This window comes from Anser cygnoides, chromosome 5 (genome assembly GCF_040182565.1).
Source record: "Anser cygnoides isolate HZ-2024a breed goose chromosome 5, Taihu_goose_T2T_genome, whole genome shotgun sequence".
NCBI lineage: Eukaryota > Metazoa > Chordata > Aves > Anseriformes > Anatidae > Anser > Anser cygnoides.
Genome location: NC_089877.1, coordinates 34,310,193 through 34,335,509, shown reverse-complemented (window position 1 = coordinate 34,335,509; position 25,317 = coordinate 34,310,193). Strand labels below are relative to the sequence as shown.

Sequence of the window (25,317 nt, the reverse complement as noted above, 5' to 3'; positions counted from 1 at the left end):
TGCTGCCTTTCTCTCCTCTCCCTCCTGCCCCAGCGCTCCCCTGGCCTCCCTTCCATTGCACACCTCACACATGGAGGTCAGGTTTAGCCCCTCTTACCTGTTTGCGTTTTCTAAGGTCTCCACTTTTTTCCAGAGTTCATTGTTTTCTGTCGTGTATGTTTCAACCCTGTGGGAATAAAACCCGCGGCCGGTTAGTTACACGGGCCGGTCAGATGAAGCAGACGTTGGCCTTGCCTCTCTGGCAGTGGGGAGGCTCAGTGGCCTCATCCATTGCCTGCAGATGTGGTCTTGGAGCCGGATGTTCCTGGCTTGCCTGGCTGCCACCAGACCCCGGGGAAAAGGGGATGCGAGTGCGGGTGGACAGCGAAGTGCAACGGCCCAGGCTTTCCTGAGAGCCGGCAGCACCCCCTGCACCCAGGACACGGGGGTATGCAGGTGTTTCCATCCCCTCCAACCCCCTCTGGGGCTGGAGGAACCGCAAAGGAACCGGGGGGTACAAATTCACACCTCTCCCACCCAGAGCGAGGACCTGGCCTGGCTGGGCGCCCTGCACAGGGCAAGCGGGCAGCTCTGAGCAAACGCTGGGCCAGCTCTGACTGCAGGCACTTGAGGGCAGCAGAGAACCTGCAGGCTGCCTCCCACCGCTCCCGGGAGGAAAGTGGTTGTGCTGTGCTCGGGACAAGTTATCTCCAGGCCCAGGGACACAGCCTGGTCGTGCTGAGGGTTTCCAGCACCACCTCCAAGCCAGGCGTTCCGTGTAAAAACTGGGCTCACAGCAAAGGTGTCAAACCGAATGCTGAAGGGCCCAAGTACGGACGTTGCAGAAAGCCAAGATGACCGACTTGTTGCATTCAAAAAAAAAAAAAATAATTCACTGAATGCTCCTTTTGGTTTGCATTTAAACCTGGCATTGTTTGAAAGCCATCTGTCACAGCAATGCGCTAGCGTTACAGAGCACTGAGCGCGCACAGGCACCGCAGCCACGTCTGGGGATGAGGCCCCAGCACGGAAAGCCCCGGACCTGCCACTGGACAAGGCCGGCCACCTCCCCAGCCCCGGCGTGAAGGATCGGGGTGGCACTGTGGGGCACCAGCTAGAGGTGATGCCTTCTGATGTCTGGACACACACCGAGGTGCTGCTGGTGGAAGGGCGTGAGAACTTGAAGGTGCCTTGAGTCATCTGTTTTCGTTCAGCATTTCTGCGCACTTAGGCAAGATAAACAAATAGCATCGGGGGAAGAGTTAATTAAGGTTGGGTTTGGAGGACTTTTTTTCCATTTTGCTGATCTCAGGTGGTGTTAATAACAGGGAACGAGATGGTATTTAAACAGAAATGTGAGTTTACAGCTGGATCCCTGCATTCTTCTTTCCCTGGGAACGTCCACTGGGGCTGCCAGTATGGAGAGGATCACAGGATCAGGCCCTCAGGAGTTATTTTCAACCCTCGGTGACATATGTCACTGTCATGTGATGTCACCTTAGGCTTATGCTTGTCATACCTGCAGGACCTGAGGGTTGCAAGGAGCAAAACAAAGCTCATGCAGGGAAAGTGAAGGGAAGATAGTAATACCAACAGTGCAGTGTTTTTCTTGCTGTCAGATGCTTGTGTCTCCACCTCATGGGGAGAAGGGGAAAAGCTGTAGTCACTGCCCTCCAAGGGCTTACTCCTTATGGGACAGGCAAATTAGGAGCAACTTCTAGTGAGGAACATAACTCTTACCCCAAATCCCACCTTGCTGGCAGCCAAAATGGCCCATGTTCTGTAGGGGACCAGCCAAACTAAGCAGTTGGAAACACTAGGTTTCTAGAGCATTCTTCATCCTGGAAGAGGATTTCTAGGAGGGAGGGGAGTAGGGGCAGGATCCCAAACCAAACTTCTGTGCAGCCAGCCTTGCAAGGAATTGTGCTTTTTGAGCAAGTCAGTAGTTTTCTGAGTTGAAAATAAGTTTTTCTTTTTTTTCTTTTTTTTTTTTTTTACAGTCCACTGCAAGTCCGGTGACTGCTGATTGCCTCCCACTGTCAAATAAGTAACCCCCCGCTACGGGCAGATACCGAGTCTCATACGGAGACAGCAGAAATTCCTGCTGCTCTTCTGGCATTTTAAAATTCATCATCTTGGTAAGAAGAGGTTCTAAGAACCAACCTAAGCCACGATGTCACTGCTGAGTGGAGCTTCTGCACCCACCCTCGTACCATACTGGGAGTGAGAGGGGGGAGCCCTGACCCTGACTCAGCCACCTTTGAACTGAGGAGCTGTGGGAAAGCATTACTACAAATGGATGGGACCAAGGGGGCTGTCAGAGCCAAAAGCACTAGAAAGAGGGGTTTGAAGGAACAGGGATCCTTTGTCAAAGGTAAGACTGAAAAGAAGAAACTTACTTTTTCTCTAGACACTCCACATATTCCTTCTTCTTCCTGCGGCTCTCCTGAGCAGAGATCTGTGAGAGGGGCAGCCATCAGAGAGGAGTCAGTATCTAGAGTATCTGGAGCCTCTAGACACTTATTTGTGGTCCCCTTGTCTTGTCTGCTCCCTGCATATACAGCACCCTCAGGTAAACGGGGAAGGCATCTTCCAGTCTGCTATTCCGACTGGTCTCTGGGAGGGATGGATGCTGCAGGCATACAGCCTTCTTTGGCCTGTAGACCACAACCATTTGTTGCAGTATGCCTGATCCCCTTGCTGCTGAGAGCATCTTTTGGGTTGCATTTAACTCCTCTGACTCACACGGGTACGTGCTGTGGCCATCTGGGCAGATTCTGCCCCAGACCACTTCTGAGTCACTGGGTGACTAATTCAGGGTCTCATTTAATTTCTCCCACAAGATGCTTTCCAATCACAGTCTGATAGCTTCTGCCTGGCTAATGAGCTCTGTTAACCGCTCATGTCCTATGCTGTCAAGTGGCTCTTGTTTCCCTGTCCCCACAGAGAGGCCTGACCAGGACAATCAGTCTGATCCATGATGTCTTAGCTTGTGGGCCCCATCCCAGGCCATGTACTTGCAGGGGATGGGCTAGAAGCCACACTCTCCAGCTACAGCTGCATGCACAGCATGCCTACAGAGACGAACTAGATGATCTTTAAGGTCCCTTCCCACCCAAACCATTCTGTGACCCATGGCACCATTTATGTGGATCGGGAGGCTTGTGCCAGTGCATCAAAGGTGGGATCCCACCTCTTCTGAGCTGCACCGCAGCTGAGGAGGCAAGGATAACTATAGCAGTGGTCAGATGAAGCTGCTCTGGAATCAAGGGAACCTCACGGTTATGTTTTTTTGAAGTCACCTTGTTCTTGATTTTCCTCCTGACCCTCTTCAGTGCTTTCTCTTCTGCTTTGGTGAGGGGCAGCTTAGTAGGAATTGGGTAGCCCTCAGCAATCAAGGTGCGTTTCTCCTCTTCAGTCAGGAGCAGAGGGCCAGAGGTCCCTTGTAACTTCTGAAACACAGAGAGCAGCTATCAGCGTCAGCAAGGAGTCCTATCCCAGCGGTCCTCCTTAAAGTCTTGTAGAGCAGCTAGGGGTGCAGTACAAATAGGCACAGTGCAGTGCTCCTTCCTGCTGTCACCCTGATCCTGGGGACACAACTCAGCAGCTGCTTTCCTCTTTACCTGGAAGGTCACCTGCTCAGTTATTCCTTTCTCTTCCATTAACTTCCTCAAAAAATCCCCCAGGGCAGAGGCCACTCCCCAAAGTATGGACCGAAAGACAGCACTTGCTAAAACAAGGTAGCTGCTGGTAGGCATTTTGCAGGACTCACTGGGCCTCTCCTCGCTCCTGTGAACACCACCCTGTCCCCAGACCCCTGTGCCGGGACATCACATTGCTTTGGCAGGGTGTTTCAGCTAGGAAACCTTAACGAGGACAGGATCCCCCACGAGAGCCTCAGAAAACCTCCAGCCCCCTCTGAGCACCAAGGAGCCCCGTGTCTCAGCGACCTCCTGCTGCCTCCTTACGTGTGGTGCTGTGAGGAGAGGTGAGGAGGAGATGGCAGTGGAAGAGCGAGCAGCGGGTCGGGCTGGGCTGGAGGGAGGCAGGGACCGGGGGCTCTGGGATCCGTCGCTGTCACTGCCGTGGCTGCTGGGCGGAGTTGGAGGCATCTGCACCAGGTCATCTACTGAGAATTAAGGATATTGAGTCAATGGCTGTCACGTCAACTGTTGGGACAGTCACAGTGCCCTGAGTAGCAACAGGAAAAGGCACTGCCATAAAACAGGACTGAAAGGAGAGGGTGATGAGTTTTAAAAGGTGGGGTGGCTCTAAGAACAAGGCTGGACTGAGTGTTGCCCAAGACAGAGGTGAGGCTGACCTCAAATGTGCTAAACTAGGAACTGCAGGAGTCAGAGAATTGTCAGGGGCTTTGCCAAGGCACTGAAGGTATTTACAAAGCAATAAGCTGCCCTGGTGTCAACCAAAATGGAGTACAAAGCCCGTGATGTTTTGCTCCATAGCCTGTTCACATGTACAGGAAGCTCTGTAGGAGAAGAGCTCTTCCAAAAGCACCACAGGGCTCGCACGCTTGCCAGCACACTTGATCCAAAGGGGCTCTGGTCACTCAGCTGGTTGCCAAGCACTTGAAAACTGTCCCCACTTTGTACTAGAGAGCCCTGGGGGCCTTCATGGAGGTGGGAATATGCCTAAGGAATGTCTCTCTGAGGCAGAGTGGGAGTTCCTATAGTGCTTTCATTTGTACATCGGTGGACTTTCAGATGCTTGGGTTTCTTTCAAATTAAACTGGATCCTGAATATCCTGACTTTCAGATGGTTGTTTTTGGATAATGTTGCAGTCCCTCTGAGGATTTTAAAGGCACTCTTGCATATTTCCAGCTCTGAGGTAGCCTGTTTTGCCTGGGAATCCCTGTCTGAACAATTCTGTGTGTGACTGTCGGTCCAGACACAGATCTGAGTTGGAACCGTGCCGTGCCCACTCATCTATTGGTCTGTAGCTCAGTACTATATGTGGCTCTGCTCTCAGGTGTTGTACAGTGATGATCTATATCTGAGCAATTTAGAGGAATTTATGTCAACCAGCAAATTCTATCTTCTTACCTGCAGGTACATTTAGAAACTGGTTCACCTCTTTGGGTTCAGCTTTGATCACAGGTGCTGGAGTCATTTCTATGGGAGTCTGTGGAAGAGAAGCAGAAAGAGTTCTTGGATGCTGTCGCTTCCCCTGCCCAGGGGCTCCCACCAGTTCTGCTCCCAGCCATTGCTCCCCGCTCTGTGTTCTGCCCCATATCACAGCTCTGCCCCAAAGCAGCCTCTCACTGCACGCAACAGCAGCCAAGTCCAAACATAACCCCCTGAAGTCTGTGTCGCTGGGCAGAAAGAGTGCAAACACATGTTTGCAGAGGAACAGGCAGTGGCAGATGGATGTGCTGCCAACTCGTGCACCGAGTACCTCCGAGAGGGAGACTACTTTTATCCTTGGCAATTCTTCCCTTGCTAGACCCAGACAGCGCAATTTAAACCAACCTCTGCATTATCATGGGAAGCCCCTCTTTGATCTGCCTTCATTAGAAATGGGAGTATAGAGGTTGTACAGAAAAAGAAACAGAACAAAACCCCCATCCTGCTCACATGATCTTCACCAGGACCACTGGGCATCTGTTTCCAATTGGAGGGGATTGAGAGTTAAATAAAGAGTACTTTTCTTTCCATCTGGGCTGTGCTGCCCCTCAGCTCCCTGGCTCACCAGCCCCCAGGCCACCACAGGCTGGGGGAGTTTTTACACTGAACAGACACATTGCAAACTCCTCCAGACTGTAAACACAGCTGAGAGAGCGCCATGGTATGGCTGCCGAGCACACACAGCAGAGCTTCGAGGGCACAGCAAGTTCAAGCTGTGTAAATAGTGGAGGAAGTTTGTGCACAGTTTTGGCTGGAAGTACACATTTGTTTTGGAAGGTTGTTTAAATGGGAAGATGCTCAGCATGAGTGAAAAAAGGAAGTGAACCCCAGAGATGCTCTCCTGTTATCTGCTGAGCTGCTACAAGATAGCTGAGGTTTGTGTGAGGCTGGTCAGACCTTCCTGTCCAACACGGCTGGACTCAAGGACAGCCAAACTGAGCCCCCAGCTTCCTCCCACACAGCAGTGGCACGAGTGACTCTCCTTCAGACAAACAGACTTCTTAAGGACTTAGATATGACCAACTGACTTCGCCCCTTGTTTCTTAAATAATAGTTCCCATTTCCTCATAGGAAAATGCGAGGAGGACCTGGAGTGGGGCTTCCATTTCCAGTGAGCAGCCGATAAAAGTGAGAGGCCATACGATAAGCCCAAGACCATGAAAAAGACAGTGGCAGGGCAGGGTTCTGTACTCAGAAGTAGTGGGGTCATTGGCATCACATTAACTGACACTGCTCTCTGAGAAAAAATGTAATCCAAAGTCAATGAAAATAAGCAAAAGAGTGGTTACAGAAATATTGGCAGATTGGAGGGGACAGGCCTCCAGCATGTGCGAGCTTAAAAGCCTTTGGGTTTTGTGCCAAGGAAACACGCTTGTATTTAACCCAGATTGTAAAGCCTTCTGTGCCAGAGAAAACCCTCCTTCCATCGCTTTCTCTGGAAGGATAAACTGTCTTGTAGCTTCGCTGAAGGAATCAAGAAGACAGTTCTAGCTAGCCTAAGGTTTGGTGCTGCTCTGACAGCTATTTCAAGAGAGGAATGACAAATAATGCGCCATCTGGGTTCTGCATCACCTTCTTCCGTCTGTCCAGCAGCTAAATCACCTAGCAGGACCCTGCAGTCACAAGGCTGGGTCCACACCAGCAGGGGTGCTGCTGTGTGAGAGCCTGGGTTCCCGATGGATCTTAGACGGGCTCACCTCCTCGGGGACTGGCAGTCTCTGCAGAGGGTTGAGGTTCAGCACTGGTATGGAGCTGGCAGCTAGCTGGGACTCAGGCAGGTCTAGAGCCAGGTTCTGTTCCTGTTTCACCATGATGGAGCAGAGTTTGGGCCCCAGAGACCACACTCCATTCTCCAGCTCTGAAACATGCACAACGTGAGAGTCAAACTCCAGCAAGAACAGGACAAGTAAAAATAAAATAAAATAAAATAAAAAAATCCATGCAGACAGCTTCTCCCCCCTCCCCCAGGGAGGCTGCCTTTCCAAGTTTAGCACTGTCACCACACAAGCATGTGCAAGCCCACAACAGAGGGAACAAAAAGGAACAAGCCCCCAGCCTGTGGGGTGCAGACAGGACAGAGCTACAGGGATTGTGTCTCTGCTCTTCTCTGCTCTCCCTGTGCAGCCCGTGCTGGAGGACAGCTGCAGGGTTTCTTCCCCACTGATGTCTCAATCTATCCTCTGGAGCCTATTTGTATTTAGAGCTCTGTGTGAGAAAGACGCTGGGCTGGGCTCCTCGGGCAGCATGGGCAGCATCACAGAGCTGCCAGCTGTGTTACCAAGAAGAGCACCACCTCCGTGCTAGCGAGCTGCAAAGAGGGCAAGCGTGAAGGCAGCGAAAGGTCCACACGTGCTGCTCTGACCTCCTGCCGATGCTGTGCTGAGTACCAGAGCTTTGCTGCACGAAGGAGGAGAGGATGAAAGAAGTCTGGTGTGGCACCTTGCTTGTGGTGCTGCTCCCCTGTCTCACCTCCGCCACCCCGTGCTGCTCAGAGGCTGTATGTAGCCCTGCCACGCTGCCGTTGCTGGCAGGAGCACAAGCAGCAGCAAGAACAGCAAGTGCCTGAAGAGTACCAAAAGGAGCTGTGTGGGGGCCTTCTCCTCAGTCCCTGCCTGCCCCTGTCCCATGCACGTCTGTGGCATGAGCCGGGCTCGCCACTGGAAGCAGAGATCCCAGGAGCTAGGATTCAGGCAGAGGTGCAGCTCAGATGTGGAAAAAAAAAAAAAGCTGCTAAGCAGGAGAGCTGCCTGGGCTCTGCTCTGAAGTTTTGGTCCCCTTATTGCTCTTCAAACACTTCAGCCTGCCAAAAAGCTACTTCTAGCTGGCCTGGAGCCTGCATCCTCCTCTCTAATCCTCATCTCTTCCCTTCCCCTTTTTATCTGACAACCAGAAACTCATTTGTCTTGACACAGGACAGACTTTTGCTAAGTATGTCACCAGATAGTGCCCCAGTTGGCTCAGCATGAGGCAACATTCAGGCTCACTCGCCGGCCCCCTGCACTTCTCTCAATGCGTACAGCGCTCACAGACCCAGGGGAGCTGCCTAGCTGTCTGCTGCCCAAAGCAGCTCTGCAGTGCAGGGCCCAGTCTAGAAGACATCCTGGCAAGAGAAGAGGGGGAGAAAGGTCCTTCTCAGCTCCACGAAAGCCTGCACAAAGTAGGGCACAAAAGAGGCATCTTTTTGGATGCATGGCATCTATTGCAATGTTGCCCTCAGGAGAGGACAGGGTAGAATCCTTTGACACGATGGTGCCAAAGCTTGGGCAGGAATTACATCAGTTAACACAGTATTGCCCCTTTCCAGTGGCATGTGTCGCCTTCCCATCTTTGGTTTGGCACCCCTTTGTTTGCTGCCTGGATAGGTCTTCCTAGCAGAAGCCCATTCTTTCCAGCTCCCTGTGTAGCTGGAAACCTTCGAGCTGAGACACCAGTTGCTGCGGCTGCTCTGTGTGCGTAGTGGCTCAGCGTGCTGCTCCCAGTGCTGCTGGATCGCTTCCTGGAGCTTCCACCTTGCAGCAGGGCCAGCAGCACTGGGGAGCACATCAGGCGGGGTGCACTGCATGGCCGTGACAACTGAGGGGCCGCTGAGCAGACACAGACTGAATTGCACTTTCTTTGTCCGACTATGTACATCAAAACCACTGCTGGTAATGAAGTCCCAGTCACCTCTGGTATGCAAGCAAGCCCTTTCTTATAGAAGGAGGCAAGGTGTTACACAGCCACAAGTATTTGCAGACAAAAAAACCTTGGACTTTCTCTGTCTGACCACAGCCTGTTACAGAGATGAGGGATCTTGAGAGCTCTTCCAGTCTGTGCCTCCACTGCAGGCAAGTCCAGCTAAACCTGTGTCAGGCCTGGCAGAGCGTTGTCTGACTTGATCCTATCCCTCTGCAAGGTGGTTAGGAGTCCACAGCTTTCCCCATTAAATCTTTTCTAGGGTTTCACTATGGCCATGATGGGAAGGTTTTGCCTACTGGCTAATCTGAAGTTCCCTTACTGTGATTTTAAGCCTCACTCTCCTCATCCTCCCTTTCTGTTGCAAAACTTTGCACATCTCTTTTTCTCAGAGGCAACCTCCATCTGGGAGGGCTGCTGCTGAAGCAAGTTACCAGAGCAGACCACCAAGGGTTTTCCCCGTTCAGATTTGACTCAGCAAGAGAGCAGCCCCCTGTGCTGTCAGCCCAGACAGCCCAAGGAGCAGACACCCAAATAAGTATGTGCTGTCCTCCCGTTTCCTGTCTACATTCTGACCCTGCTCTCTTTCCCACCCTCAGAGATTTATCTGGGGAATGATTGGGTTGCAGACTCAAACATATAAGCCATGAGAGGGTCAATGTGGGACTGAGAACGAGGCCTTTTGTGTGGACACATCTAAGTTCTGCCGTCTGAGAGAGCATTTCAGAGGTATGGCCAGTCTGTAACCACTGCAGAATCCACAGTATATTGCTGGGTGAGGGACGCCAGGAAGGTCATCTTCTGCTGTTGGTACTCTGTACGTAATGGGAAAAAGTATGGCTGTGAAATATCCACAGCTGCCCTGGGTTGGAGAGGTGGTAAGACAAAGAGCAGTGAGGAAGCAGGACCTGGACAGGAGTGCAGTCACTAGCCTTGGGGCTGGTTCAGCACCCACTGTTTTGCACGACCCCGGCTCTCCCCGCTCCTGGCATTGAATCACACCCTGCAGAACTGAGGGCTGGTACTGAGAACTGGAGCAGCCAGTCTGTGTGTGCAAACCATCTGGAAAGCAGACTCCACTGATAAACAGGGTCACAATGCACCCAGCAGCTTGCCCTAGCTGACCCATGTTAGTGGGAACCATGTGGGAAGGGGCAGGATTTGGAAGTGCCGGAGGTCTGCAGCAAAGCTGGGAGAAAGCTGATAAACAGCAATCCTCAGCCAGCTCCAAGCCTAGACAGAGCCCGGGCATTCCTGAGGAGCTCTGCAGACCAAGCAGTGCTTGGTTAATGTTAAAGAAAAGCCACTCCTGGGTAATTAATTTGAGCTGAGTGTCTAAAAGGACTGAGACTGGATGGAGCTGTGCCAAAAGGACTGCACAGTGTTACAAATACTGGACCTGACTCAGGGCTACACTACAATATGACTCACATCCCATTACAAGCCAAGATAGCCCTGGAAAGATGGGCTGAATTATCCCACTGCAGGACGGGGTGCATAGGTACCCCTGAGCTTGCCACACTGACAGCAGGCTTCTCTCCCTGTATAGAGCTCATCTGCACCCTCGGAGAGCAAGTGTCAGGCCCGCCTGGAGCTCTCCTGGGTTATGTGCTTCACGCTGTGCTGGCCTCTGCCCGAGGGGGAATGTCACACTCCATTCAGGAGACTCGTGGTCTTGCCTTGGAGAGACTGCAGCTGAAGCAGGCGTATGCCCAGACACAGAGGAGCGGATGTGGTGACAAGTGTCCCAGGGAGGAGTCCCTGAGGTAGCTTCAAGCAGCCAGGCTTCATGGAGCATTTCACTGCTCTCTACAACTCATGCCTTTTGCTTCTCTCATTCCCAAGCCTCATCCTCCTTGTGTTCATTTGCAGGGGCAAAATAATGACTCGTCTGTGCGCTCACGCCGGTTTGTTTTTTGTTAGTTGCCTGGTTGCCTGTCTGGGCTGAGTGCTCTCCAAGACCGCACTGGGGTTAAAGCTAGGAAAAAAGAACCGTGCAAATGGAAAGCTTTTTGATACCAAGGCAGAGCTTGCTCGGCCTGCCACGAGCCTCTCTCCCAGCACCTCTCCGAGTGGCCCCTGCGGAACATGGTGGGAATGGCTGTGCTCTTTGCAGGGACCAAAGAGGCAGTGGAGGCCAGTTCCACCCCTCCTGCCTTTGTACCACAGAGCTGGGATCCTTCCTGGCCATAATAGGGAAGCCTCTGTCCCAGGTCTCACTCTCATTCAAAGTAATGGCTTTCTTCTGTGTATACTGAGCCTGTGCCACTGCTTTTTCAGGCAGCCTGGTTGTCCATCAGCTGTTGGGACACCCACACAGTCCCGCAAATTACAGGACTCTGTGCAAGGACGGCTCTAAAAATATCCAGCCATCATAAATTATCCTGAAATGAATTGTTTTAAAAATAGGTTTTGAAATGACTGTTCCTCTCTGTCTCCTGCTAAAAGATCTGCTGGTAAAGAAGCCACTTAGCTTTCCACATGTACCAGCACTGGTTGCAGCCAGAGACGCATGCTTCCTCTATCCAAGCCAAAACCCTGCTGACAGATGCCAAAACAGACCTGGATCTGGGGCATCCACACCCAGGCTTGCAAGATCCTAAAAAGACTTTGCCTATTGCTTGCCAGAAGCTGGCAGCATGCAGAACCACAGCCAATTATTATCCTCGTAAGTATGTTAGCCCGTCAAAGGAGCAATGTGGCCGTCAGAGCACAAACCGAAGGAAAAAATGTGGGCTGTGTTTGACAATGGCAGATCAAATTCTTCCCTGGATTAGCCATGCGCAAGCCCAAGGAATAGCCAGTTTGTCCTTATATATGGAAGGCAGCCAGAGCCTCTGCTAACAGATGTGCCTGAAGCTGTGCAGTGCGCACGTCTCCTGCTCACCGTTAGCATTATCTTCAGTCTTGACAGGCATGAGGGGGCTCTGGGGAGCAGAGTCTCCACTGAGGGAGTAGCTGTGCTCTGCCTGGATGCCTGGAGTGGGTGGGTCCAGGTCCATGTCCAGCAGCGGGTTCTTTTCGGCCAGCACTGGGTCATCGAAGAAACTGCTGAAGAGGTCGTTGGAGAAATCCTCCATGTTGTCGGAGAAGTGATCCAGGTTCTCGGAGAAATGCTGAGGAAAGACCGAGGGAGAGGGATTGTTAGTGTCAAGTCCAGGATGGATCTTAGAGCCTTCCTCTGCGCTGAGAGCCAAACCTCAGTGACAGCCCTTTCTGGATGGGAAAATGCATTTGCTATCCCTTCCTTGCATCAGTTTGTTAAAAACACTACAAATTTAGATAGAAAGGGCCTAAGTGCTGTTCAGCCTCTCTGCCTGTTTATCTATGCCACAAACACTCACGAAACTCTTCTATACTCTCACATCCCCTCCCTCCTCAGTGTGTAACTATCTTCAGCTTCCCAGCATCATCTCACTACGACATCTAGCCAAACAGAGCACAAGGCAAGAAATCCCTGTGAAGACAAAATGCAAGTGTGGCAGAAAATCATGGTCTTCAGCACCTGTCTGTGGTGACAGACACTTTCTCATGTTCTCTGCCAGCAGCAATAGGCACTCTGATGCCCCAGAGAACATCAAACCAGCTGCTGATTTCTATCAGAGAAAAAAAAGATCAGTTGGATCAACATAACAGGAAGGCCCCCTGTTGTATTTAATTTCCTCTGGGACTTCACAGCCCCTCTGTGGACCATATGAAGCTGTCCTTCAGCCAGATAATGCCTGTGAAATTCTGCTCCCCGATGAAGTTTAAACACTACAGATGGGCTGTTAACAACAAACAATCATTCCACTAATCATTCCAGTAACAGCCAGTAAATCTGGCCGGGGTGGCTGTGGAGCTGGGCTCCTGATGCCACAGGGAACCTGCTTCCTTTGAGGCACATCCTCCTATTCAGAAGTCAGATCGCTCACTTTTCCATTTGCTACAACAAAGCACTGGTTGGGCAGGGAGAAAAATTATGATTGCCAAACACCAGCTGAAAAATTATCCCATTTGTTGGCAGATTGAGGCTTCTGGCTCACAGAGAGGAAAGAAAAGACAGATACGTTCAAGTGACTATATTACACAGACGGAACTGTGCAACTTAAATGAACTGGAGAGAGCTCAGCCGAGTCAGACTGGGTCCCCCCCCGCCTGCAAAAGCATCTGGGTGGGCAGAAAGGCATTGAAAGCAGCATACTGAAATACCAAGAGCAATAGGGTATGGGTGAAAGAGAGTGGGAGGGAGCACGCAGGTCCTGGAGCAGAGGCATGAACGCCAGGGCATTCCAGTGGGAGAGCCGAGCTCGGGAAGGAGCCCAGCTCCTGGAGGAGCAGGGGGTGCACACAGGCCTTTCTTTCCCCCCCTCTGGGACTGAGGGAGGTGTTGGCCAGAGGACCCCGGATGTCGGAGCCTGCAGGTTCCTGTTCCTACAGGAAGGTATATTTGTTTTACCTGAGCACAATATCGCTCTGTCAACATTACGCAGGCTGTCAGAGTGCAGGGTGAGGCTGGGGAGCGAAGGAGGCTGCAGCTGAACAGACCCACGCTTCCCACCGAGGGGGAGAGGGAGGCAGTGAGCTGCTGCAGTTTCCATCACGGCAGTGCCGTTCACACCCTAACATCGTCCCTCAGCCACTCAGTTTGAAAACCAGATGCCCACTCTGCTGCCTGGAGTGACAGACAGCCCAACACACTGCCATCCCAGGGAGGGCAGACACTGCTTGTGCAGGTACGGCGGCAAAGGCGCACTCGTGCTAAATCCCAGGGCTGAGGCCCTCCCTGGGATGCCGGGGCTGAAGTTTCCTCCACTTGTTCCCATGCCGGAAGCAGGGCTGGCGAGGCAGCTTGGTAAAAGCTACCCAGCCATTTCCAAGTTGCCTAGAAGCACTTCTGCGCTTGAATTGAGTGACAGCAGACACCTCCCATCTGTGCTGAGCATAACCGTTCTTCGGAGGGAGCTGAGTCAGCAGATGGAATTGGGTTAGATATTTATCTAAAAAGCCCTGGCAAACCACGTTTTGGCCTATCCTACAGCACAGAGGGGTAAGAGAGTTTGGAGTCCTGAGCATTAACCCCAGAGAGTGCCTGCTCATGTAACAGCTGTTCTTTGTCTTGCTCTCTCCAAACAACACAAGCAAACACAGGATATGAACATGATACCCTTACGGTAAGGGTGAGAACGTAACCGCGGAAAAGTGAAGGGATTCGGACCTCTGGCTGCCAGTGCATCACGAGACCACAGCAGAGCCGAGATCTGACACGAGGCCTCCAAATCATATACGTACTGTCATAGCCATCAAAACTCAAGTGACCACATAACCCTCTAAGAGAAGCGGGGCTGGATGGACAGCTGCAGGGAGAACCGTCTGTGACTCTGCCATATGCTTCACATTTCTTTCACAACTTTTCATTAACAAAGGCAGAGGTGGGAGTGAAGACAGTCAGGGAGAAGATGCATTTATGCATTAGTTCCACTCACTGTCTTTTAGCAGCTTGCCACCCACACTCAGAACAAGGATTTCTTGGTCAGTCAACAGTCTTGACATTGTAGGACAAACCTACCCAGAGGCAAGAGGAGGAGATGTGCCTCTGGGTTTACTCTGAAACCAAAAAATTGCCCCAGCAGTGGCTAAGGGGTGAGACATCACTAATAACAGCAAGGAGCTGAGCACCAACTCAGGCACAAAAATCAGCAGAAGTCCTTGCGGGTTTGTGGTTCTTCTTTTAGACACCCCACAGCAGGCTGTCCGGAGGACCTCCCTGCATCCAAGTGAGGATGAAGAGGCAGCACCGTTCTTCCAGCGATGCAGAAGCTCAGCTCCCCTGAAGCCCGCTCTCTCCCAAGAGACAGAGACAAAGCAGCCCCTTTTCATCTCCCATCAATCACACAGAGCTAGAGATTGCTATTTTATTTAGAAAAGGAGGCAAGAGGCAAAGGAAAATAGAAGGAAGGGTAAACCAAGGATAACAACATGGCTTTGTAGCTGGCTAAATCCACAACAGAGACTACAGGACAAGCAGGAAATTACGCCACAAAGTCCCAAGAAGATTGCTGTGTCTGCTGGGTGGGCTTTGTCCCCTCCTGATGCCAACAGGTATCATTAGCTTTAGGATAAACTTCTGATTACTAATGGTACCCATGGGTGTAACCACATGGTAACAGGAAAAAGTGTCCTCTTGTCCAGATCCAACTGTGGTGGGCACAGTGAAGAGCAGCCCAGAGCTATTTTGGACAGTGTCATCAAAACCACTGCGAGTTAGCCTAGATCGAGCCTGCTGGCCCAGATCATGCAGACTCTGTGCCACCCATTCTCAGCGGGAGAGCTGCACTTATCTGGCAAAACTCAGAGGAGGCTTCAGCTGCTCTCTTCCCTATCATGTGTGAGTGAATGCTCTGGATAACTGCAGGTCCCAGGGTGCAGTGTCTTGGGGCTGTGTGGATCAGGTGAGGTGGAGCATGGCAGAGTCAGCGCTCCTAGTTTCTAGGAGCTCCTAGTTTCTAGGAGCACTAGAGTTTCAGATAGTTTCAGCACCTAGTTTCAGATAACAGGAGCTGGTTAATTGCCCGACCAAATGAGCTGTAGCTTTACGCAGGCTGGAAGCTGATGTGCCCAGGGAGGTGCTGTACCTGCCCTTCCTTCCCACACGGACTGGGGCAAGCACAGCTGAAGGCCTGCACGTGTTACCACTGAATGGAATGACTGCTGTGGGGCTGTGGAGAGATTTTTGTGACACCATGGCAATGAACATCTCAGCAGACCAGGGGCACGTGTAAGTAGAAGGTCCAAGAAAGAGTGCACAGGCATTGGTAGGGATGGTGGGATGTACAGAGACGCAGAAGCAGGGCAGGCTCATCACCTCACACGGTCTAGGCTCTCTCTTCAAGAGCATCTTCCAGCCAGCTCCCGCTCCTGAGGGAACTGGCCAAGTATTTCTAACAGTGACAGTGAAGGAACCTGCAACTCTGCTGAGATCGTCCTTTAAGATATCTCAAGTAGCTTTCATGCAGACGGGCCTGGCTTGAGCAAGAGGGACCAGTCAACTGGGAAACGTGATTCCTTACCATCTTGGGCCAGAGGGAGCGGGTGTGAAGTGTACTGGGGGAAAACAGCTTCCAGATGGGATACGGAGCTCACAGCACAGTCTCATTTTGCATTATTCCCTCCTGCTATCTCCCCCTCCCTTTCACACCCTCCTTCCTTCTCCTTCTAACTATGCTCAAAAGCCAAGAAATAGCACGAGATGTGTTTCCAAAGCTGTATTACCAGTGAGCGGTCAGGGAGGGGGCAGCCAAGGGACAGAAACGCAATGGTGAGGATGTGCTGGATTTCCTGATCCAAGCCTGATTTCTAGCTGCCCATCCCCCTCAGCGTGGTTCCGGGAGGATGGGGAGGCAGTGCCCAAAGGGGACAAACCTGGGTGTACAGGTACAGGGGTGGCGATGACGCCCCCCATCTCCAGGCAGCTGATGCCACAGGAGAATCCGCTCGGGCTGAGGCCACCTCAGCTGCAGGGAGAGTGCGAATCTGTCAGCTGCTGGCTCCTGCTCCCTCCCACTCCTGGTGACCGACATAGGCACCGAATCTTCCAAACATATTTCCACCACATGTTTTCATCCTGACCTCATGCTTAGGGTTGTCTAAATAGCAAACTGCGTGTGCGTGCGTGCACTTCTCATTCGAACACCCCTTCCTGTTGTACAGCAGTTATCTTGGGAGCTAATGTAAGGCATCCAGACATCCAAATGCAAGCTCTCTATTTGCCCCCACCCAGAGCTGGTGTTGGACCTCTGGGGGCCCCCAAGCAGAGACTGAAGCATTGAGCTTTTTCCACTGCCAGCTGTGCATGGGACACCTTGAGGTGCCACTACGGTAGCCCAGTGGCCCACAGGCAGATGAAGGAGGGGACTCTTTCCTCTCCCTACATCCTCTTCTGCGTTGTGGTCACTTCTGTCTCTCCCTTTCCCTTTCACACATCCATCCTTTGATGGTGACTTTCCTCTCCCCACCTCCAGCAGAGTTGTTTGGAGACAATCTCCCTTCAGGATCAGTTTAGTTCTCACAGCCTCCATGCTCCCACTATGATGGTCTCGCTCCAAGGAGAAAGCAGCAAGGGGCTAATCCAGCTGGGCGGCAGCCCAGGCCCAGGAGACGAAGGGCCTTTGCAGGTTGGAGGTTCTGCTTGTGCTGGCAGGCAGTGCAGATGAGGAGGGGATTCTTCTGACTTTTCTCTTTTATTTTTGAAAGTATTTTTCCTCTTTGCTTGCCAAGATAAATCTTCTGTCCCAGCTGTGACATCTGCATTTCCCTTCTCTGCTTTCACTAAGGAATGAAGCCCCCTGCACTCCAGCTTCACAGCCGAGGTTTCCTTTACATTCCAGGAAAGAAGAGCCCATACACTCCAGACAGTCCTTCTGCTCGCTTTAAAATGCAGCAAATTGCAGAGCTTATGAAAGTGAAGGTCTTGAGAGCATTAACAGGATCCATGCAGGATGGACAGATGCTGTGCACACTTCTCCTCACGGTCTAGTTGGTGCATGTGCACCCCCATGGGGCACACGCGGCCATCCAACCACCTCTCGGCTCTCTCAAACCCCTCTGGTGCCCCTGTGTCCTGACCTGCGTGGCTCTTTGTGTCTCCTCTCACCCCTCATGTACCACAGCTCCCTGCTGCTCCACTCCTGCTCAGCCCATGCCCCTATTCTGTGTCCCCCCTGCTGTTATTGCATCTCTGCATGGCTTGGCTGAAGCACTTCAACCTGAACCATCTGCAAACCCCAAAGCTATTTATTTCCCTCCAGCATTCCAAGCAGCAGCAGTCCTGTCTTCCTGAGACTGCCAGTAATGCCCAGGTAACCCAAGATGATTTTCAGTTTTGTGACCTCGGATTGCACATAAACCAGACACCTCCCTGACACCCAGCCTCCAAGCGGCAGAGGGCTTAGCTCAGCCTTATCTGGAACCAGCCCAAGATTTTATTGCCTTCTGTAGAATAACGCAGAATGACAGGAAAAGGGATGGGTAGGTGGGGTGTAGTGTCACTGAAAGCAAGGCAGGGGACCTGCTTCCCCACAGCCGAGCTGTGCCATCCCCGCAGGGCACACAGCCCCTCAGAGCGAAGGTGCTTCGAGCTGTAATTCTTTGGAAGCAGCCTCAGCCATGTCCCCGCTGCCTCGCGGAGTCCCGGCAGAGCTCCTTGTGGAAACCTCCTTCCACCGAGCACCTGTGCCAAGGGGCCTGGATTTACAATTTCCAGCGCTAGGCGCCACAAGACCTAGGAGGGACGACGGAGGCTCAAGACACAATCAGGGGAAGGCGATTGCGGGAGCGGCGCCAACACGAGGCGCTCCCTTGGGGCCCTGAAGCGAGGGAGGCGAGGGCAGCCGGGGTCCCCGGGGACCCGCAGCCCCCTCATGAGGCGCCATCGCCCTGGGGGGGGGGGGGAACCAGGTGCTGAGGGGGGCGCACTGTGGGTGCTGTTGGGGGTTGTGTGGGGGGGGGGGGCACCCCGCCATCACCGGCGGTTAACGGTCGCCGCCGCGCGCTTCCAACGGCCGGCAGCGGCCGCAGCCCATTGGCCGGCGCCGCCGAGCGGCGGCCAATGGGAGGCGGCTGCCAGGAGCCGGGCGGCGGCGGCGGCGGCGAGGCGGGCGGGAGGAGTGCAGGGTTAGGACGGAGCGGCCCGCGGGCCGCCGCCACACGCAGCGCCTCGACGGGGCGCACCGAGCCGCCACCGGCACTGGTTCCTTGCCCCTGCCTTTTCCTCGTCACCCTCACGGCTCGGCTGGGCACTGAGGCAACCTCACGGGGCAGCGCCGGGGGGATGAGGGGGCGAGAGGGGGGCTGCACCCCCCTCTCGCCCCCTCATACCCCCGGCGCTGCCCCGTAGGCGGCCTCGTCTACCCAGCGGCCGTAGGGCGGCCTCGTCTACCCAGTCATTTTCCCCGTACAGGCACCTGCTACCCGGCTCTCCACACGCTCCGGGGTGGGAAGCAGCCGTTTGCCGGCTCTGCACGAGACTCGCGGAGCCTGTGGAGACGGGAGCGTCTCCTCCCAGCAGCAGCGCCCTGGAGGATAAGAGGAATGCCTCTGCCTTCCAGCTTGCTCGCGCTGCGTGTGCGCTACGTAGGCCCAAATTTCCTTTGGCTTACTTTGACTCGGGTAAAAAAAAATAATTAGAGCAGGATTTAAACGGTGTACAGAAGTGGACGCAACCCCCTCGGAATGAAACATTTAGATCAGCTGTTCTTAACTGTCATTTGGCAGAATACGGGGGGCTATTTCTAGGAGTCCGTGGAAGGCAATTAAAAAGTTCGGGGCTTTCAAGGTCTTTTTTTGAGCTCTGAGAACCAAAGATACCTGCCTATTACAAAAAGCAGCCTGCATTTCTGAGCCATCGTGGCGGCTGGTGGGCTGCACTCGAATGGAGGTAGATGGGGGTATTCCCCACGGGAATGCAGGTACCCCCTGGGCAAGCCGTCTGGGGTCTTTTCCTCTGCTCCTCACACTGAGGTAGTGCCAAGAGAAACAAGTCCCTGCCTCCAGGTCTCTGTCCCCTTCCCTGAATTGGTGCTTTACCTCTTTGTGTTGACGTGGCAGCCTCTGCTGAGTTTGCAGCAGGCTTCCAAACCCACCGTAACTACTCAGTGATGGGGCCCCGGGAGTCCTTCAGCTGCTGTAGTTTGGGAGGGGGTCAATGTGAACTTTCTCTCATTAGGTGTGAAAATGCAATGCATCAGCTTTGGGAAGGCCCCATCTGCTATGTTACCCCAATCCACCTCCAGCCAGACCTACCCTTTGCAAAGAGCCTATACACATATCCCTTCTCAGTCCCCGCAGAGCCACAGCAGCCAGAACACACTTGGGTTTCTGCAGCCATGCCCATTGGCGTGCAGCACCCCTGCGCAACCTAGAGGTGCAGCTCAGGCCCAGCCCAGAAAATCTAGAGCCAAACGTACCATGAGAAAGCCCCCTCATTTTAATTGTGTGTGGCAGGTCTACCTAGACAGCTTAGGGAAAAAATCTTGATGCACTGCAAAAGTCCAAATAGCAAACATAAGGCTAGAACGTGTGAGAAAAAAGGAAAAATACCGTGAGTAAGGCTATGCCACGCTATGGCAGGGCTTCATCTGAGTTCCCTCCTGGTCACAGAGGTGCAGAAAGCATCGGCTCATATGAGTAGAGGTCCAGGAGGTCTGCACAGAAAGACTGGAGCTGCTGAGGGACACCAGGAGGAACCTGTGCTCCAGGGCAGTCACCTGGGAGTGCCTGTTTGTGTCTCGCTACGGTCCTGGCGGAGAGGGACCCATGGTGCAATGAAAGGCAGCAGGCAGGGCAAGAGAAAGAAAGTGCTGCTTTGCTCTGCGTGACTCTGTGAACTACACTGCTGTGCTGCAGGGAAGCCGAGGTCGCGGTATCCCGAAAGACACAAAATAAAGCATGAATGAACAATGCAATTAAAAATCAATTGGAAAGGGTACAACTGCTCAAGCCAGTCACTAGTCGGGGGGATGGGGAAGTTTGTTCTGTAACTGAAATAAACTAGAATAAACACCACTCCAACATTTCTTCCAACTTTCTTGGAAGCTTCTGGCCCTGTCCAGGACTGGGTTGGAGCCACCAGAGTCGGCAGATCTCTGCTCTTACATGGCTCTTCATCCCCATGTTATTATGGGCCTTTTTTCTGTATCTTGCATGAAAGGTAATTGAAGCAATAGGAAAGGTGCCCTAGGAGATAGAGGAAATCTGCTTTGTAAGACAACCAGAGCAGGAAGAAAGATCTGTATTATCTTTACAATCACCTTCATTTCTCTCATTGAAACCGTTTCTCTTTAACACTCGGAGAACAAAATCAGAGATAATCCACATTTTGTCCCCTGTCAGGTCCCTGGAGAGCCATAAAGAAAAGCCTTGGAAGAGGATGATAGCAGTACTCTGTTCAAGTCCAAAAGCTGAGGCATGCAGCTAATACCAAACATTACTGGTGGGTTTCATTCCTTGGGCCTTTGGAAAGGGCAATTACAGATCAAGTAAATCTGGACCAGCTGATTCATGACTCAGGGATGTGAGGGGTTTTGACTCAAAATCTTCAGAGATCGAGAGCTGGGACTCTCTTTAATGGCAAGGCTGGGCAAGAGATGGGTTTTATGACCAGCATGCTGAATGGGGTCCCACCAGCTGCCGAAGTACTTGCTGTCTCTACGGATGTGATATGTGCAGGCGTCCCGGCGCTGGAGGAGCCCTGCGTGAGCTGGGATGGGACAGGGCACTGTCTCTTGCTGTCTGTGCGCGTGCATGTGTGTGAGACGCTCCTGCTTCTGGGCACCAGGACTGTTTTCAAAGCAGTTCAGCTTGGAATGCAGATTTCTGACCTGCTGCCAATATCCCGGTGGAAAATCTGTGCCCTGAGCAACAGATAGGAAATTAAACTTCAGCTCCAGTGCTGAGGGTATCATTTTCACCTCAGCAGTGGAGCTGTAGAAACAAGAGTCTCAGGAGGATGGGGAAATCCTTCCTTCAGGGCAGCAACACCTCTCAGGCCACTCCTCACTACTGGGGCAGCCTGGATTAACTCCATCCTCGGGGAGCACGGAGGTGTGGTGTTACTGAGCAAGGGGTCAAGGCCCCACGTTTCCAAAGACGGGGATGGAGATCTGACTGGTCAGAGATAACGCAGCCACTTCAGCCATGGGATGAAAATCGAGGCTGAAGGAGAAAAGCAGCCTCTGACAATCCTATCCCAACACCTGGCTCTCCAGCCATCCGCTCTCCAAGGACTTCTCTATGACAAGGCCCAGCAGCTGAGCTCCCTGTAGCTGGTGAAAAGAAGGAGAAACCTGAAAATGCCTGGGATCAGTGCTGGAGTGTCTGTAGAAATGTGTGGATTTGGGAATCTGTTCTTTGGATACGCCTGGAGCAGAACTAGGAGCAGATGGGTGGCTTCACAGGTCTTAGGGCCTGGGGGAATCAGTCTGGTGATAATATACAGATCCTTACCTAGCTGAGTGGTGGAACTATATTCACGTCTCCTGCTTCAAACTCATTATCTTTAACTGAGCTTCTCAGAAAGAAACATCTAGTCTCAGTAAAAAAGCCTTCAGAGAAATCCACCTCTTTCTAACAAAAAAAATAAATCTTGTAGAAGCTAACTACATTCACCAAACAAATGAGTCATTTCAAACACTGACTCTAGCTTAAATCTCCAGACAAAGCATTTTCTTGGGGTTTTTGCTGTTAGATGAGCAAACCGTTACTACCAGAGATCCTTCTGAAAACAAAACCAAGTCACTTTTTAATCTGCGTGGTGTGGCATGGCATAGCCACTCTACCAGGTTGTTCTGCAGGCAGCAGAAACACCACTGGTCTCATTGCAGGCAGGGAGAATTTGGATACCTGATTAATGACGGCAGGCTGTAGTCATGTAAGTCCATGACAGCAGCAGATTCAAAGATTAAACTGCCTTCTGTATAATTAATTACTAGGTTTTAACATAATCAAAGCACAGGTGGAAGTGAGTGGTTCCTGTGGCAAGAGAAGTTACAGCCCTGCCACAGTGGCTTTGTAGTGCAAGACAGTAACAAAGACTGTGAGAAAACCAAGATGGAATCTGCAGTGGTTTGGCTTCCAGGCATCCTTTCAGATAGGGCCTTATTCTGCATGTGTATGATCCAGGACCAGAAGCAACGGCAGGCTCTTAGTATCCATCTTGGTTTTATGCGCAACAAAAGAGAAGAAGCTTCAGTGAAATCTTACCCCTCTGTACCTTAATCCTGATGCCAAGTGACTTTCCCTAAGCACGGAGCTCTCCATATATACGAAATCCTTCACAAGTGCCCGGTGCGTGTCCCAGCACAGACGCACGCACCCAGCCTCTATTCCTGCCTGGGTGCTCACAGCCCCAGACCTCATGCAACCCTCTTCCCTCACGCTCCTCCATCGCCTTGCTCCCATCTCCTCCCTCTGAAAGGGTGCACACATCTGGGTTGCCTTTATTGTGCGATAAATCTCACCCTGCATCTTGGGTTCATTTTCTGAAAGTTTTGAATGGTGTCTTGGAAATGCTGTTGGACAATAGGAGCTCTTTGAACCCAAGCCAGCTGGACGGGGCTCCTTGCATTGCAGCTGACATGCAGGCTTTGGCGGTCTTTCTCGACTCTTTCCTCTCCTCTTTTCTTTACAGTATTTGAATTGTCCTCAGACTTTATTTTTGGAGCGGGCAGTGCATTTCTGCATCTTTTCATCATTATATTATTATTAATTATGTTTGTGACTATTTCTCTTTCTGCTGGCACTCCTGGGTGGATCTCTCCTCTCTCACTTAATGTCTTGGGTAAGACTACCTTGGCTGCAACCAGCCTAAGCAGTGACTCAGAATCCCTGGCCTGCTCCCAGGAGAGATGCAAGAGTTTTGCCAGTTGCTTTATAAAGAGGCCATCGTTTTCCTCAGCTACTCTCTCGCTCAGCAGAGCTGAGTCGGGTGGAAAAGCTCGGTGCTGCGGTTCCAGTGAGTCCATCCCAGCCCTTGTGGACTGGCCATCTCCGGGGTGTTACTGAAAGCAGAGCCCTGCTCCCTCCGGATGCAACCAGGGCAACCTCTGAGCCAGGCGCTGGGATCCTCTGCTGAACAGCGTTTGGCTCCCTGGGGGTCACTGCTCTCCAATTCCCCGTCCCCTGGGCCCTGGAGGAAACAAAGCTAGGCAAGGCATGTGTGCAGGATGAGGCATCGCGAGGGAGGGAATACTGTCTGCGACTGTCAAACTATTGCCTAATGGGCCCATCACACAGCTCCCACATCTCGAGTCAGAGCGGAGAGCAGTGTGCTCTGAAGCAGGCCCCTCGTATGGCTGGGTGTGAAGTTTGCTTGCAGCAGGGGTGAACTGTACGGAGAGAAATCCCACCTAGAGAAATCACACCAGAGGTGTTCAAACAGCACGCTTTTTATGGAGGCTGAAGTGCATACCCTCTCCGTCTTGTGTGCCAGGAAGGACTCGGGAAGAAAGAAATGGCCTGCTCCAGTGAGGCACGGCCATCTCCGGCAGAGCATGTGGGGAACGCAAGTCTGAATCTGTCCCATCACACTGCCCTGCCTCCAGGAGCACGGCCCTGCCCTGGTAGTGGCACCGAGTGATGGAGGTAAGGGGATCACTGTCCTCACCTTCTCCCCTTCCCACCTGCAGGGATGGGAAGCCCACCTGCTTCACAGAGCAGCCGAGAGCCCCGGTGCTGCCTTTAGCAGAGGAGCAGGACTGAGATCATCTGTTGCTTTTTGCTCACATCAACCAAAGGGAGGAATAGGTCGTGGGCCAAATAAAACTCTCCTTCCTCCCGTCCTACTGCAAGACTGAGCGGGCCAGGGAAGCCCATGAGCGGCTGGGAAGGGGTGGCCCGCCAGCCCCTCTCCAGAGCCCTCTCTGCGCCACTGTTGAAGGCTGAGATGACTCCTGGGCTCAGCTGCAGCTGCCTGAGCACCAGGCAGAGGTGTCGGCTTCTCTCCAGATGCGGCACGGCGCGAACCACAGCCGGACCCCTCCCCAAATGACGGGCTGGCTGCTGCTGGCCTCTGCCGGGTGGCATTGCTTCTTCGGCTTGAGGAATGCAAACCGCCTGAGCTGCTCTTGAGGATCGGCCAGGAAAAGTCCACAAATAGCAACAGGAAATCAAAATGCCCGCTCCAGACATGCACCCGATACGAGGCCATCCAGAGCAAGGAGAAAAATCAAATGCTGGACGATGGAGATTACATCATGCTGTGGATAAACCTGCGAGCCCGTCCAGCTGGGGCCATGCCAACAGGTCCAGATGGCTCAGGAATGCTAACTGCATAGCTACCTCTCTCTTGTCTTTGCTTTTTCTTCCCTCTTTCTTTCCCTATTCCCCATCCCTCCTGGCCTCTTTCCCTCTTCCCTTTCCCAGAATAAATAAGTAAAAACTCTGGCAACTCTACATAATCCAATTTCATCAAATATCAGAAAGGCATCTGAGAACGGTGGATGGGCACTACTCAGGGCATGGGTCTCTGGCTCCTGCTCGTCGATGCCCATGCTGCTGGATGACTGCACCACGCTGGGGCTGACACAGTGATGTGAGCCTTCATCTCACCGGGGACTTCAGCCCCTGGCTGCAAGGGAGGATGCTGCCAGGGCAGCTCCCCTGGAGCCTGGAGCACGCAGGAGCATGAAGAAATGAGCATTGCTGCCGCTCTGCTGCAGCGTACCCCAGCTGCTCGCAGCTGCCACGGACTGCTCGCCGTGACTGCAGCACCAGGGGCAGGGAGAAAGCAGTTTTGCTGTCGGAGTTTGCAGCTGCTAGCTGCCACCCAGGCACTAATTAGTGACAAGGAAACGAGCGCAGCACCCTGTGTTCTGTGCCCGGAGCTGACCAGGCCAGCGCTGCTCCCCGGCTGTCTCCCAGTGGGATAAAAACAGGGCTCGAAGACATGTAAGGAAGGAATTAAAGGTGTGCGCTCTGCCGGGCCTGAAAAAGGGCTGCAGGCCATTTGCTTGTTATTTAATGCTAATCCAGCTGTCGGACCACTGC

The 25,317-nt window shown here is 52.6% G+C and overlaps 1 protein-coding gene across 3 annotated transcripts in view; it reads right to left on the bottom strand.

The window, feature by feature from the left end:
* The window catches only part of CREB3L1 (cAMP responsive element binding protein 3 like 1), a 45,133-nt gene that overhangs the window by 9,803 nt on the left and 10,013 nt on the right, over window positions 1-25,317 (bottom strand). For 2 of the 3 annotated variants that reach the window (XM_048065190.2, XM_048065188.2), the window contains exons 2-8: window positions 11,684-11,912; window positions 6,819-6,979; window positions 5,041-5,119; window positions 3,948-4,108; window positions 3,282-3,431; window positions 2,379-2,437; window positions 98-166 (exon numbers count right to left, since the gene is read on the bottom strand). In XM_048065190.2, the coding sequence (XP_047921147.1) occupies window positions 98-166; window positions 2,379-2,437; window positions 3,282-3,431; window positions 3,948-4,108; window positions 5,041-5,119; window positions 6,819-6,979; window positions 11,684-11,912 (908 nt within the window). The remainder of the gene's footprint in view (window positions 1-97; window positions 167-2,378; window positions 2,438-3,281; window positions 3,432-3,947; window positions 4,109-5,040; window positions 5,120-6,818; window positions 6,980-11,683; window positions 11,913-25,317) is intronic. The other variant, XM_048065189.2, reaches the window with a different exon arrangement.